General features: G+C 41.1%; 1 protein-coding gene across 3 annotated transcripts in view; it reads right to left on the bottom strand.

Annotated features, from left to right (window-relative positions):
- Positions 1 to 17,138, bottom strand: part of CACNA2D3 (calcium voltage-gated channel auxiliary subunit alpha2delta 3) — a 943,155-nt gene that overhangs the window by 158,162 nt on the left and 767,855 nt on the right. For all 3 annotated transcript variants that reach the window (XR_008546971.2, XM_016941319.3, XM_016941320.4), the window contains one exon: positions 15,138 to 15,218. Coding sequence is in view for 2 of the 3 variants with exons in the window: in XM_016941319.3 (XP_016796808.3) it covers positions 15,138 to 15,218 (81 nt within the window). In the remaining variant the exon portion in view is untranslated. The remainder of the gene's footprint in view (positions 1 to 15,137; positions 15,219 to 17,138) is intronic.

Below are 17,138 nucleotides of genomic sequence, written 5' to 3'. Positions count from 1 at the left end.
CATAATTATCCAACAACTGTTAGAAACCTATAACTTTCTATTGCAGGTCAGGAAATTACTGTTTCCAGTTTGGGAAAACCCATCCCTGTATCCATTGCTAAATGCTATTGACAGAAACCTACACAAAATGATATTCCAACTCCACATGGCATTGCTGGGCTATGATCTGCATGCATGACTTTAGGGAACCAACCTTTTGCTCTTTTGATTAAAATGCTTTATTTTTTAGACTCAAATTGCAATGCAGTCTCAAAGAAACCCCTACCCCATTCAGAGAAGCAGCTGCCTAATCAACCACTTCCCTTTCAGATTCTTTTTTATTTTAATTTTTATTTATTTTTACTGATATATAATCCCTTTCAGATTCTTAACTGGACTACTCATATCTACGTTTTACTCCAATGACACTGAATATTCATTTGGGTGGACAGGATAGGATGTCAGCCAGCTACAAAGGCCCATCAAGACGACCTCGATAACAAATCAGAGGACTGGGGATCTGAGAAGGGTCTTAGAGAGCATTTAGTCCAGGCCTGGAGAATTTCAGAATAGCTGCCACCAGCCTTTCTATCCATTGCAGACATTGCTAATAGATCATGACAAAGTTATCTGCTGAGCCCAGACAAGGCCTCATAATTTTTTTTTTTAAATCTGTTTTCCAGGTACCCATTACTGATCAGCTGGAGTTGACATAAGAGATTAAACCTATTTGTTACTCTGATATAGTTCCATGTCCTTATTTTACAGAGGAAACGGAAGCATGGAAAGGAAAGCAACATTACACAAGTCATGCACAGAATTAACTGCAGACTTATAAATGCAGTTGCAGGAGACGGGGTTAGCATAGATAACACAACACGATCCTCACCATTCTTTGTTCATTTAGTGGTGAATCACAATATCAAAACTATGACATTATTATACTAAGTATTTGGATAAGGGCAATTACAACGCCATTATCAGCATTTATTGAGCACCCAATTTCGTGCCATGTATTTTCCAAGCATAATACTTAATTTTCTCTAAGCCTCATAGTAACCAAAACACGTGGGTATTGTACTGCCACATTACATACGAAGACACAGACAGCTTAGGTCATTTGCTCAACGTCACACCACTGGTAAATGGTGGAGTGGGAATCTGGATGAAACTCTTCCCAAGGCCAACACCCAGGCACTTTTCAGGACCTGACAGGTTCAAAGAAGTCAGAGTTAGGATCCTTTCCTGGCACTGCCAACACTTACCTTAAAGCATGGCAGGGCAAAGAAACCCAATCACCAACCAGTAGGACACTGCCAGAGCTCTGGTACTACTAAAACCAGGAGGCCAGCTGAAGGAGCCAAGGCAAAATGGGGAAATAAGAACCCTTTCATAATCTATGGCTCTACTGGGCTGGAAAAGGCAGTCTCCAAATGAGAAGGGAAGAAACTCAGTCATACTCTCTTGAAATTATTTGAGAAAAATGGGAAATTTAGAGTCTAGATTAAGATGCTAGCCAATAAGTATTTCCCATTGAAATACTCATTAATACACAGAAGAGGAGAAAGTTACGAGGGCCACGGAAATTAGGAATACTGCTCAAGGATAGCTAAGTCTCCAGGAGGAATATCTACTATCTAAAGCAGAAGTGCAGCCTTGGCAACATGGTAAAATCCCGTTTCTACAAAAAATGCAAAAATTAATTAGATGTGGTGGCACATGCCTATGATCCCAGCTACACAGGAGCCTGAGGAGGGAGGATTGCTTGAGTTCAGGAGATCAAGGCTGCAGTGATTCATTCCAGTCACTGCACTCCAGTCTGAGTGACCGAGTGAGATCCTATCTCAAAAAAACAACACAAAACAAAACAGAGCAGAGGTGTGACCTTGAAACAGTTGAGTGGGGTGTCAAGGACGAGAGCAATAGTCTGTACAGCCCATCCTATGCTGATATGCCTTCCACTGAGGCCCTGAGTTTAAAAAAAAATCAGAGAGGAATCATGCTGTCCTGTATGTAGGGTATCTGAGGACATTGAACTTCTACAATACCTCCCATTGAGACCCCACTGTCTTCATTCATTAAAGATGAAGACCGTCTACAATGTGGCATACAGGAGGATGTTCTCCTTTTCCAAGTATTAAGGCTAAAGGAGTGAACAAGAAATATAAAATATCTGTCCCATGAAACTTAACATCTAGCAGAGGGAGAAGATCAAGAAATACAAATCATATCAGGTGGTGAACAAGCAGATGTGAAGAGGAGAGAACGCTGGGGATATGGAAGAGGAAGAGTTTTTATTTTACATGTGGTGATAAGGAAGGTCCCTGCTGAGAAAATATTTGAGGAGAGACCTGAAGGAAATGATGGAACCAGTGGTGAAGGTATCTGGAGGAAAAATGTCCCATGGAAAAGGCATGGCAGGTGCAAAGGCATGGCAGGTGCAAAGGCATGGCAGGTGCAAAGGCCCTGAGGTAGCAGCAAGGTTGGTGTGACTGAAGAACAAGGAGGTAGTGTGGCTGTGGTTGAGTGGGCAAAAGGGAAGTAGAAGGAGCTGAGATTAGAGGGTAATAGGGGTCAAATCATGTAGGACTTACAGGTTGTGGCAGGTGCTTTTAGGATAACTCTCAATGATTCTTGCCTCCTGGAACTCATGCTCTCTCCTTGACTGTGGGCTGGACCTAGTGACTTGCTTCGAACAAACAGAATATGGGAAAAGTAATAAGATGTCCATTCCAAGATTAAGTTACAAAAAACTCCAGCTTCTATCTTGCTCACTCTCTCTTGCTTGTCCTATTCAAAGTAAACTAGCTCACTATGAGCTACCCTATGGAGAAGCCTATGTGGCAAGGAGGTAAGAGAGGTCTCTGGCCAACAGTGAGTGAGGAACTGAGTCTCTCAGTCCAACGAACCACAAGGAGCTAACTGAATCCTGCTAATGATCTCATGAGTGACGGTGGAAGCATTTCCTCTGTTGAGCCTTCAGATGAGTCCGCAACCCTCAACAACACTTTCATTTCAGCCTCATGGAAGATCCTGAGCCAGAGGACTCAGCTAAGCTGCATCCAGAGTCCTGACTCACAGGTACTGTACAATAGTAAATGTCTGTAGCTACAATGTCTGTAGCTTTAAGGCATTAAGCTTTAGCATAAGATAACTAATACCTGGACCTCTGTGAGAATTTTGGCTTTTAGCTCTGAGTAAAGTGGGAAGTCAATAGAGAGTTTTGGATAGAAGAGTGGCATGATATTACTTATCTTTAACATGATTTCTGTGGCTCATATGAAGAATAAAATGAAGAGGTGAAGGTTGGGAGAAGACAGGGGAAGCGGTAGAAGCTGCTGCTTCTACGACAATCCAGGGCAGAGATGAAAGTGGAGCGGCCCACTGAGGGAACAGTGGAAGTGCTGAGAAGTGGTCAGACTCTGTACATAACTGAAAGAAATAACAGGATTTATAGGCAGATTGGTTGTAGGTAGGAGGAAAAGGAAAGAGTCAAGAATGACTTCCAGATCCTGATTCAAAGCCAGGCACAGGGGTACATGCCTGTAGTTCCAGCTGCTCATGAGGCTGAGGCAGGAGGATCACTCGAGCCCAGGAGTTCAAGACCAGTCTGGGGAAAAACGTGTGACCCCCATCTCTTTAAAAAAAAAAAAAAAAAAAAGACGACAAAGAAGGAGGAGGAGGAGGAGAAGCGGGGAGGGGGAAGGGAAAGAATAGGAAGAGGAAGAGGAAGAAGAGAAAAAAAAGAAGAGGAAGAAGATCCTGATTCAAACAAATTGTAAAAAATAAATGACATTTTTGAGACAACTAGAATTTACATTCTGACTAGGTAATAGATTTAGGAATTATTTTTAGGTAATTGTATTGCTATATTAAAATACAAAGAAGTCCTTATCTTTTAAAGATGTAGGCTGACGTATTTATGAATGAAACGATGTAATGACTAAGATTTGATTTAAAATAATATGGGAGGGGTGGTTGTGGATTGGCAAATTGAAGGACACAGTGGCCAAGGGTTGATGGCTACTGGGATTGGGCACAAGATACGTGGAATTTCATTGTATTTTTTTCTGTCTACTTTTGAGTACATTCAATATTATCCAAGATGACATGCTTTGTTTAAAAAAATAAATGAATGACTCCAAAGGTTTTGGACTAACTAGAAAATGAGAATTATTGAGTTGGATTTTAAATTATCAAGGCTATGGAGAAAGGGTGGAGGGGGAGGGTGTGAATGCAATCAGGACTTCAGCCTGGCATCTAATGAATTTGACAGGCCTATTGGAGAAAGAGTAGAGACACTGAATAGGCAAGTAAGGTCAAGTAAGAGAAGTGTGGCTTGGGAATCACCAGTTTATGAACAGTGTTCAAAGCCTTGAGAGTAAATAGGAGCACAGGTGGAGAACCCTGGGGCCCTCCAACATTTACTAGTTAGGGAGATGAGTGAATCAGCAAACGAGACCTAGGAGGGTTGGACAGTGAGGTCAGCTAAGAACCAAGTAAAGGGAAACTTCAAGGAGAAAGTGATCAACATGGTGAAGCACTGCTAATAGGCCACGACAAAAGAACAATGGAAGTTACTGAAATTACTGGTGACCTTCATGAGGAATATTTCATTGTGGAGTGGGTTTCAGAGAAAATGGAAAACAGCAAGGCAGAGGAGCATATAGCATAAAAGAATGAGTAACGCATCACACAAATAAAATAATGTAACAAAATACTTTTGACTTAAAAACCTGACTATATCATAAAATCTGGAAGTTGGTGGAAGAATGGTAAAGCATATACTATGACCATACACGATGTTTTCATTCTGAAATTTTATTTTGAAAGACAATTACCTACTACCATCTGCCTGAGCTGTGTCATGTATAATTGTGTACTTTGGCCTTGAGGTGACAATGACATTCAGGCATTGATCCTAACTTCCTGCACATCTTCTCACCCAGAAGAGAACCCAGGAGTTCTTGGTAAGTGCAAACTTTGGGAGACATTGGGAATAAAAAACCCTTGATCAGCACTGTCCCTTTCCCACCAGACACTGATCAAAGCATTTTCCTCAGGCAAGAAAGTCCATGTACTGGACTTTCAGTCAAGTCAAAGGGTTTAGGCAGGGATGTCCAATCTTTTGGCTTCCGTGGGCCACACTGGAAGAAGAAGAATTGTCTTCTTCACCACGCTGATCACTTTCTCCTTGAAGTCTCCCTTTACTTGGTTCTTAGCTGACCTCACTGTCCAACCCTCCTAGGTCTCATTTGCTGATTCACTCATCTCCCTGACTTGTAAATGTTGCAGGGCCCCAGGGTTCTCCACCTGTGTTGCACACAAAATATATTAACACTAATGATAGCTGATGAGCTAAAAAAAAAAAAAAAAAAAATCACAAAAAAAATCTCATAATGTTTTAAGAAAGTTTACGAATTTGTGTTGAGCTGCATTTGAAGCTGCACAGCCCATGGGCCGCAGGTTGGACAAGCTTGGACTCTTCTGCTGCAGATTCTGCTCATGCCCGTCCCTTTTTTCCCAAGGGAGGGAAATTCATGTCAGCTCATCTATCCTCTGTGGGCCCTTTACTTAGCATGAGTCATATATATTCTAGTCTTAACTGAGATCAAAATCCCAACAAGGTCACTAGGAGATTTGCCTGGATAAAGGCGGTTAAATAAATCCCCAAATCTCTCATGAGCCATGTTGGAAAAAAAAAAAAAATCCCATAAACTGTTTTCCACCAAAGCATGTGAGGGCATTTTCAATGTTCTACCAAGCATTATGCTGATTGCACTGTTCAGAGATTTATAAGCTAGAGTGAAGATTAACTAAATCATCGTCTTGACTTACAATGAAAACATATATTTTTAGAAAGCTTAGGATCTTTGATTGGAATTTCTGTGTAACCACACAGACAAAAACATTAGGCACTACCGATGCACAACCTCTGATACTCAAAGCTCTGTCTTCGGCATCCACTTACATAACCTCTGATTTCAATATCTACTTCATTTTTATAGAAACATGTTTAAATAGGTGAGTGAACAAATCAGCCTTTTTCGTTGTTCTTTTAAATAGAATATGTGACATATGTTCATGTGAAGTTGGGTTTGGCAAGCTTTTTCTGTGAAGGAGCAGGTAGTGGATATTTTTGGCTTTTCAGTTTCTATGGTCTCTACCCCTCCATCTACTCAGCTCTGCCATTTTAGCAAGAAGGTATTCACAGACAATATAGGCATGGCTGCATTTCAATACAACTTTGTCTACAAAAACAGGCAGTGGAGAGCTCACAAGATTTTTTGCTTTTTCTCTTTTGTTTTGAGACAGGGTCTCACTCTGTCACCCAGGCTGGAGTACAATGGCATGATCTCGGCTCACTGCAGCCTTGACCTTCCTGGCTCAAGCTATCCTCCCACCTCAGCCTCCTGAATAATTGGGACTACAGGTGCCTGCCAGCCTGCCCAGCTAATTTTTGTATTTTTTTTGTAGAGGTGGTGTTTCACCATGTTGCCCAGGCTGGTCTTGAACTCCTAGGTTCAAGCAATCTACCTGACTCAGCCTCCCAAAGCATTGGGATTACAGGCATGAGCCACCACACCCGGCCTGACAAGGTATTTATATCCAGAATATATGAACAACTCTTACAGCTCAACAATATGAAGACAACCTAATTTAATTTAAATATGGGCAAAGGATCTGAATAGACCTTTCTCTAAAGAAAATATACAAATGGCAAGTAAGCACACGAAAAGATGCTAAGTCATTAGGGAAATAGAAATCACTTCACACCCACTAGGATGGCTAAAATAAAAAAGACAGATAGTATTAGAAAGGATGTAGAAAAATTGGAATGTTCATATGTTGCTGGTGGTGTTGTAAAATGGTGCAGCCACTTTGGAAAACAGTTTTGCAGTTCTTTCAAATACCAAACAGAGTTACCATATGACCCAACAATTCTACTTTTAGGTATGTACCCAAGAGACTATAAAAACATAGGTCTGTACAAAAACATGTGCATGGATGCTCATATCAACATTACTAACAGCTAAAAAAGCATCCATCAACTTATGAATGGATGTGCTAAACGTTGTCTATCCATACAAGGGAATATTATATGGCAATTTAAAAATGAAGTACTGATACAGGCTACAATGTAGATGGATCATAAAAACATTATGTTAAATGAAGGAAGCTTGTCACAAAAGGGCACATATTACATGATTCCATTTATCTGGAATGTCCAAAAATAGACAAATCCATACAGAAAGTACATGAGTGGTTTCCTAGAGCTGTAGTTTGCGAACCTCAGCTCTGAGGCACAGGTATGTGAAAGTGTGAGTTTCTAAGTTTTAATACAAAACATATGAAGATATTATTAATATAATCTTCTGATATGCAAGTTTTCAGAAAAAATAACATAATACAGGAAACAGCACTGACTAGTGAGCAGCAGTGGGAGTAACATATGGTAATTCTTAATGAAGAGAGCGACAATAATAATTTAGCAGCTAATGATTATTACCCACCCAGATGTAAGCATTTACCAAAAACTTTATATACATAAAAACTTATTTCTCTCAACAGGAATCAGACACTCCCCCAAACGCAAGACTGAATCTGGGTATGAGACATATTCCAGTATTGGTTAATTCCTTCCCTTTTCTCTGGTGGTAAAATAAATGTCCACCTTTTAAAAATAAGGCTGTTAGAGATCCAGCCTCTTCACCAAACAACCTCCTCTTACACATGTGAAAAGGAAGGCACAGGGGTGAGGCCTGGGGAAGGGGATGGCCTGTGCTCACTCATAAATACTCAGTTCACACTGTCTTTTATGTCCACATCCCACCATGACCTCTAAAAGAAGTGGCTTAACTTGCTGATTTAGAACACACAAGCAGGTATGAGGATGTGTCACCCCAAAATTCTGCTGCTCGTTTTTGAGTGGAGGGCGCGTTGGGGCTTTTGAGGAGTTTAGAAAGGGACAGTAACTCTTGGGAGCAAGTGTCCTGGAGAGTGAGCACAGAGGATCCAGTTTCTCAAAACTCTGGGCTATTTTTATTCCTGGGGCAATAATCCTCAACATGCCCTTGTCACTGGCTACTGTGTGGTATGCAGAGCAGCTGCTCTAATGTCCAGCTCTCACTCTTAAACTCTGCTGTAGACTTTAAATAAAGTGTGACCTATAGCTACATCACTAACCCATTTCTATAAAGTTTGCTGTTGTCAGTCCTACTGGCTTAGACCTGCTTCTGTCCCTGCATAGTACTCATTTGTTAGCTTAATAAAAATGTCAAACATATAAAAAGTCCCATCTCATAGTTGACATTCAGAGCAAAGACTTGCCTTGGGTTGCCCACTTTCCCTGGGTCAGCTACCCACCTACTCATCAGCTCTGGTTGTAGAACCTGGTAACTACCCCCAAAACCCAAGAGACTCATTCAGGTCTCACAGCACCCACGTGGAATATGGACACATGGATGAGGAATCTCATTCCAGGTTACTGGAGGCGTTAGTTCCCATTGTATATGGGATATACTCTTCCTGTATATCTTTGCATGATGACTGCAGAGTGCGTCTCATGATTCACACCTCCATTCATGTCACCTCATCAGGGAGGCCTTCTCAAACCACCCCCAACCTGGAAAGGCATTGCCCCACCACATACCCATGTGCACATGGCTGCGCACTTCCTCTCCCCTTTGCCACTACCAATCACATTTCATCTCTTAATCCTACTCCATTTCTAGAGAGTATTTACCACTACTAGAAATCAATCCTTCCTTCCTTCCTTCCTTCTTCCTCCCTCCCTCCCTTTCATTTCTTCCCTTCCTTCCCTTCCTCTCTCTCATTCCTGCAATACTTGTCTGTATCTGCCACACAAATGGAAGCTCTCCATTGGCAGCAACTTGGCCATGCTCAGCATTCTCAGAGGGTGCTGCAGCATTTGTGTGGAACAATTCTTCATTGGGAAGCTGTCATCTCAGTCTCTGGACGTCGATGCCAACAGTGCCCTTGTCATCAATTGACAATCCCCTGACACCCTCCACAGTGCCTTCTGGGGTACTTGTTCACAGCTGTATCCCCAGCGCTAGGAACATTGTAGGTGCAATATATATATTTATTGAATGAGTTAATTAAAAATAAAGAAATGAATCAAGATTGTTAGTCTATAAGGAAAAACACTGAATTTGAAAGCACTGAGTTGAAGTTTACCTGTCAGTTTAACCCAACAGTTCTCAATCTCAGCACTACTGACATGTGAACCACATAATTCTTTGTTGTGGAGGCTGTCTTGTGCTTTGCAAGATGTTTAGCACCATTCCTGACCTCTACCCACTAGATGCCAGTAGCATCCTCCTAACCAGTAGTGCCAATCAGAAATGTTTTTTGATGGTGCCAAATGTCCCCTGGTGGCAAAATCACCCCCGGTTGGAAACTACTGGTTTAATCAGTAAGTTTTCATTTTTGCCAAAATAAAATAGTTCCTTTGCTCAGATTTTAAAAACTAGAGGTTTATCCAGGCAGACTTGATACACACTTTCTGACATACTAGTTAACTCCTACATACCAAATATGTGAGATCCCACCAAAGGAATGTTGACAAGTTAAATTTTTGCCTAGAACATTTTGCCAGCATTATTCACCTAACTCTAATGAAGGGCCCATAGTAAATACTGCATTCAGATTAAATACCACATACTTGGCAACAGTTAATGATCACTGATGTTAATCAATCCCTTTCCTAATTAGCTGGTTAAATGGGATCTTCCCCTTCATTACACTGCCCTGAGTTATGCAAATGAGACCACATAACCCACATTTTCAAATTTCTCCAGTAACAGATCTAAAGTGTTCTGTGTTTCTTGCAAATCAACTCCCAAACTTACTAAAATTCATTGAATTTTATAATTTAAAAAGATATATAAATCCTACCTCAATAAAGCTGTTTAAAAAGAGCAGTTTCTATAAGAAACCAATGTCTCTGGTGTCTATACTCCTTTTTATCTGCTGATGTGATCAGATTAGCTATTCTAAGCATCACCTTAGATGCCCGGACCTCAGAAAAGACATCTACTGATGCAGAGATAACTACTGGTCCAACAAGGTTGCTTTTGGGATGGGACACAAAACAATTTTCTATTCCTTAAAATATTCATATTGATCAATATCATATTACTATAGTATGGACTGGAGTTTTAGCTACTGAGTGATTATCTGTCTTAGAGTTTTAGTAAAGTACTATGTTTCCACTATCTGGTCAATAAATATGTACCTACATAAAGGAGGTGAAAATGAAGTCCGTCTTCCTTGAATCATTTATTTATCCAGTATCGCTCCCATATGGACCGTATGTTAGCCCTTGTACTTGGCACTGGGAATAAAAAGATAATTGGGTCTTTGCCCTTAAAGAGTTCAAAACTATCTAAGAAATCAAAATGAAACATTTTTAGGAGCAATTTTAGATTTTGGTATGTTAAAAGGTACACTTTAAAGCAAGTGCACATAATTCAGATTTCATTATTTAATATTTTACACATCTCTAGAAGTCTGAAATTGTTAACAAATATTGGGATTGAGTATCTTGTATTTGTCAGAGGGAGGGTCTAGAAGATAAACAGGGAAGTCAGACAGACAATTTGAGGAGGGGAAGAAGTCTCCTGCAGGGCCACACCTTCCATCTTGCTTCAATTCTGCCTCCCTGCATTTCTTCCTACCAGGTCATTTCTACCCTGATATGGTAGATGCGGTGCCTATGACTGCTGGACTAGTGGGCCAGGTCTCTCCAGGGAGAACAAAGTAAAGAATCACCACCACGATCAGCGTAATTTATAAAACTCAAGTCAACAATAAGTAAGTTAAGGCAAAATAGGTTTTGCCCTTTCTCCTCTCTTGTGTGTGCTCTCTTGCCCTTCTACCTTCCGCCCTCTGTCATAACATGACACAGCACGAAGGCTCTTGCCAGATGTGGGCACCTGGATCTTGGGGTTTGCAGCCTGCAGAACTGTAAGAAATAAATTTATTTTCTGTATAAATTACCCATTCTGTGGGAGAAAATTTTTGCAAACAAAGCATCTGATAAAAGTCTAATGTCCAGTATCTATAAGGAACTTAAACAAATTTACAAGAGAAAACAAATAGCCCCATTAAAAAGTGGGCAAAGGACATGAATAGACACTTCTCAGAAGAAGACATACGTGCAGCTCACAAGCATATGAAAAAAAGCTCAACATCACTGATCATTAGATAAATGCAAATCAAAACCACAATGAGATACCATCTCACACCAGTCAGAATGGCTATTATTAAAAAGTCAAAAAATAACAGATGCTGGTGAAGTTGGAGAGAAAAAGGAGTGCTTATACACTGTTGGTGGGAGTGTAAATTAGTTCAGCCATTGTAGAAAACAGTGTTGCGATTCCTTAAAGAGCTGGAAACAGAACTACCATCCTACTCAGCAATCCCATTTCTGGGTATATACCCGAAGGAATATAAATCATTCTATCATAAAGACACATCCAAGTGTATTTTACCGCAGCACTATTCACAATAGCAAAGACATGGAATCAACCTAAATGCCCGTCAATGATAGACTGGATAAAGAAAATGTGGTACATATACACCATGGAATACTACGCAGCCATAAAAAAAGAATGAGATCAGGTCCTTTGCAGGAACATAGATGGAATTGCAGGCCATTATCCTTAGCAAACTAATGCAGGAACAGAAAACCAAATACCGCATGTTCTCACTTATACCTAGGAGCTAAATGATGAGAACACATGGACACAGAGAGGGGAACAACACACACTAGGGCCTAATGGAGGGTGGAGGGTGGGAGGAGGGAGAGGATCAGGAAAAATAACTAATGGGTACTAGGCTTAATACCTGTGCAATAAAATAATCTGTACAACAAGCCCCCATAACACAGTTTACCTATGTAACAAACGTGCACGTGTACCCCTGAACTTAAAATAAAGTTAAATAAAAAAAATTACTCATTCTGTGGTATTCTGTTATAACAAAACAAAATGGATTAAGACACTGGTTATTATTTACTTATAGCTAGAGTGCCTGGCAAAAGCAGAGGCTCAGGAAATATTTATTTATTGAATGAATGAATATGCCACCAACTTTTAGATAAAAACAGGTTATGCTAAACTCTAACATTTTTATTCTTCTCTCTTATCCAAGAATTTTCTTGTTTGTTTTCTCATTTTATCCCTGAATTGACACACGGGAAGGCAAGGGAGGTAATAATCCCAAGCCTATTTTAGATAGAACTTTAGAGACCCAAGACCACACATTTAGCAAGTTATAGAGTGAATGACAAACTGCGTGGACCTTACAGTCCAAGATCTGCATTTCCAGTGACAACAATGCAATGGATGAGGGACCTGACACAACAGAAGGTTCCAGGGCTAGGATGAGACTTGGTAGGCCAAAGGGAGAGTCCCACCACTTCTTCCTGTGCAGTGGGAAAGCAATTAAGAAAATGCAGCACACTGATGGCAGCTGGAGAGTTGGCAGGCTTCTCAAGAGAAGGACTGTAAGCAATGTCATAGGCCGGGAAGATGGATGGGGCCCATTTATGCACCAAGGCTGGCGTACGAATGGAATCTTGCCCAGTCTGACTGGCCTTTCTTCAAAGGTGTCATTGACAGATGAGTATCTAAATGTTTTTGTTTAAAAAAGAAAACACACAAAAGAGAAAGAAGAGAATAAAACAAAAAACAAGAAAATGAAACAAAAAAACCTCTTTCTACCCCAGACATATACAGCCAATGAACATGAGATGACCAGGTCAGGCCTGGGAGCGAAGCTGGCCTTTCCAAGGAGTCCTTGATAATTATTTGCATAGTTGTACACCTCTTCTTTCAGAAGAGTTCCACTTTAACACAAGGATTTCATTGAGACCTAACATTCCTGCCAGTCGGCTGTCTCCCATCTGCTGTTGGGGCACACTGATGGGAGAAAAGCCTGCTCACATATTCATCTTCATCTGCCAAAACAAGGCTTCTTCCCCAATTAAAATGGCCTTTTTAATTTTAGAGTGGTAAACAGTGTCTACTTAATTTGAGGAAAATACACAGAGGAAAGTTACCAAACCTAATCACACAGTGATATGATGGTTGAGTCAGAGTCAGGAAAACTTGGGGAGGGGGTGCTGAAGAGGCCGCTCTGTTTTTGGAGACAGAGAGGTCTTCTTGAGGTCACTGCCTTCGTGGTGCTGCATCCACAGCAGCCTTCAACATCAAAACCAAGCAATTCTGTTTTATCTTTGTCTACCAAAGTTTGAAAAAGGTTAACAGTCACCAATTCTAAAAGGTAAGGACTAAATACGGTTCTTTAAATGACCTTGCTTCTTGGCCTTGCTCTGTAATTATCTTCTGAAAATGGGGGCCATTTGGCATACACAGAGAAGCAGTAAATAGGAGGGTGCCTTCTCCACCCGCTCAGGGTGGACCAAACTGTGTCTCGTGACCTGCCTGTGGTCTATGGCCAGCGATGCAACTCGACAATAGACTGGCATAGCATTTGGAAAGTGCACGTTCTTCTCTAGACTGGATACACAGTGTTCAGGCTCAGACCACGTTTCACCTATACTCAGCCAAACAGGCATTTATGAAATGTAAGGCATTTGGAAACATGTGAGCATAGTTTGTAAACTTGGACAGAGGTGGCTGGGACAGGCACAGTGACCTTAGGGCTCATCCTTCATGATGACTAAACTAGAAACCCAAAGAAAGGGTTTTAAAAAGAAATTTCAAACAGACAACCAGATATTCTGGCCAGACCATGTCACTGACAGCTGCTGCATGTGGCCTCAGCTCCCGGGAGATAACATGCCTTCAGAATTAGCTCGCTGGACCAGCCTGGAGGTAAGCAAGTCTGACCTCCTTTAAGCATAAGTAAATCTTGTTGAGTTAAATGATCCTGTCTCCCACTTTCCTCAAGGAACATGAGACATTAAGTGACAAAATTTGAAGACAGCAACAGTGAATCCTCAGAGCCCATATCTCCTGGCTGATTAAGAATAGGTCTGCTTAGTTCAAGATGAGCCACAGGTCAGATACATAAGGCTGTCATCCTTGTCACACCCAGTAACTCAGGAATAACCAGGGCAACTACCCCCAGATCTTTCAACCCTACTAATACAATTATACACAGGCCAAGTCAGAAATAAAGTGGGGGGAAAAAAGCAGTATTTCCTCACCAAAGAACAACCACTTCAAACAGGTCTCCTCCATCTGCTCCATTTATACTCCTTCCCACAAATATTCAGTGTGTGAAGACACAGAAGTGGATGTTAAGTCACCCTAAAGTATAACTTATTGAGGGAGACTGCTGGAAAACAAAAATCGCTCTCTTTAGTAAACCCAGCCAATACCAGGATGGTGCTTGGAGCATATCACCCACCCAACAACCAATGGCTCCAAAATGATCAGAATAAACCATGTGCCAGACACACCCTTGGGCTTTGTTTTTATGTCAGCATCTGTCTTCAAAGAGGGCTTTTTGGTAGTTGCCAGCCCTTTAGGCCAAATGCCACCAATGAAAGCCCCTAGCCATCCACAGACAGCTGCTGACACACCTAAAAAGTGAGAGAAATGGAAAAAGCCAGAAACGGGACTTCTTTGACAATTCAAGACTCTCAGTCATATAATATTTTGGCTTTCCCCTAGTCCCAAACCCAGCACCTGCAGATACAGCTAACTCTAATTCCCCAGGGGGATTAGGGGGATGAAAATCTCAGTCTCTCTGGAGAAGGGCACATTTCAGTTTGTGTTTGCCTAAAACAAACCTGCAATTTCCTTGTATGCCCACTGTCATCCTAATGACACAGAAGCTGGAGATCTGGAGTTTACTTTGAATGAACATGCTACCTACCATCAAGAAATTCTCCTCGGCAAGTACTGACAATTTCTTACTGGCTCAGAGTTTAAGGATAGAAACGCTGGGAAAGTTTTCTGTTTTCACATCAACCACCACCAGCTGTCAGAGTCTTGGTTTGAAGGAGATGACACCAAGCTGAGAAGGAAGTAATTTAAAATTGTTTTCTCCTTTGAAAACCTTTTTGGAGGATAAGTGTGCCTCGCAGAAGTAGCCCACTGGCCGGATGAATGGGCACCATGCTTACTTTGTCTTCATGGATTGAATCAATTATTTACCTGCCACCACAGGAGATTTCCGTTCATCCAGGAGCTGGATGGATGTACTCGCTGTCACCACATTGCTTTTATTGACTGGTCCTGTGAAAAGAAAAAACACCACAACAAAAATGAAGATAATTACAGTGTACACATTAAGAGAGTAATCACATTGGTCTACAGTCACCAATTCTGCAAATTGTTCTGGGGCTTGGTCCCAGGCCCTAGAGTCCTCTGAGGTGTGGATGCTCTGCCTACGCTGCCAGGCCATGAGTGCAGTGCTGCGAGTCCTCCCAGCTGAAGGAATCGGCGAGTTGAGTTATGACCACCAGTGCACTGGGGAACATCCAGCCTCTTCACATCGAAACCATTGACCACCATCGAGGGACCACATTTTTCGGTAATCTGTGGTTTCAAATTGCAGTGTTTACTTGTGTCAGTGGTCATATTTACACTGCCTGTCTAAATATAACCATGAAGAGCTGTATGAGGGCTTTGAAATTATTTTACAAGTTGGCAACTTTAGCTCTGATTCATTGGTTAAATCTTTACTGATCTATAAAATTGTAATTTCGAGCCCAGTTTTTCTGGGCAAAATTATTCTAAACAGGGATAGAGCTAGAGCATAATCTTCACTCCAAACTATTATTATTCTGGTAACAATATGGCATTAGTATTAAGAGATTTTCAATTACCAGCAATGGTTCCAATATCCATGAATTAAAAGATACTGAGCACAAATTCTGAATGCCTGGAGTTAACAATTTAGTCCAATGCCCACCTGCTAAAAGGTGCTCAATGAATGTGAGTTGGATGAAATCCAATTGAATTAAGAAGCAGGGAAAAGTCAAACCTGAATATGAATACACTTAGGACCAAAGTAATGAGAAATTTTCTCCTGGCCCAAGTTTAAGCAGCAATAAAAACCAGTTTCTTTTCTAGTTTGTACAGGTATTCAATACATAGCAGAGAAAATTAGAGAGAGCTCCACCACAGAGAGAGCTCCACCACAGAGACTTGCAGTTGGTGATTTTTAAGATTTTCCCGGACTCTAAGGGGGTTATGAAATGTCCTAAGATGTTACGTCATCTGTAACTTTGTCATGAACAAGGTAAACTCACTTCATGGATTGAATCAATTATTTTACATTGAAAGTTTGGTGAAAATCCCAGTTACCAAAAACCAATCCAACAACAGCTTTAGTTAACTCGATGATTCCAGAATCAGAAGAACAGCAAGCTAAGTTCTATTATTTTTCTTTAGAGGATTGTGACAAGGAAGTCTTAAGAGATTGCTTGACAGAAGACAATGTTATTATTCATAGGTCTGCAGCAGAATGAAAAAGTTCACTGTCTCTTGATATTCTCAGCAATAAAGTGTGGTACAGACAAGCACAAAGAAAGAGCTTCAGGCAGGCACGGTCCCAGCACTTTGGGAAGCCAAGGAGGGTGGATCACTTTAGGTCAGCAGTTAGAGACCAGCCTGGCCAACATGGTGAAACCTCAACTCTACCAAAAATACAAAAATTAGCTGGGTATGGTGGCGGGTGCCTGTAATCCCAGCTACTGAGGAGGCTGAGGCAGGAGAATCGCTTGAACCCAGAAGGCAGAGGTTGCAATGAGCCAAGATCATGCCACTGCACTCCAACCTGGGTGACGGAGCAAGACTCTGTCTCAAAAAAAAAAAAAAAGACAGGGTCGGGGGAAGAGAGAGAGAGAGAGAGAGAGGAAAAGAAAAGAAAAGAAAAGAAAAGAAAGAAAAAGAAAGAAAAAAGGAAAAGAAAAAGAAAGAAAGAAAGAAAGGAAGCAAGCAAGCAAGCAAGCAAGCGAGCTTCAGACACCTGGAAATTTATATTTGAGAAAGCACACACAACTACAGGCAGGCATACACACAGGTCTATCAGCAAAGGAGCACAGACCCAAAGAACCTTAGACCTGAAAAGAATCTAACAGATAATCTAGTCTGAAATCCCAAGCAGCAAAGAATCTCATCAATAACATTCAGCCTCTCCTTAAATATGTC

The sequence above is a fragment of the Pan troglodytes genome, chromosome 2 (assembly GCF_028858775.2).
Source record: "Pan troglodytes isolate AG18354 chromosome 2, NHGRI_mPanTro3-v2.0_pri, whole genome shotgun sequence".
NCBI classification, from domain to species: domain Eukaryota; kingdom Metazoa; phylum Chordata; class Mammalia; order Primates; family Hominidae; genus Pan; species Pan troglodytes.
The sequence above is the reverse complement of the archived record's forward strand: the minus strand, read 5'-3'. Positions and strand labels throughout refer to the sequence as shown.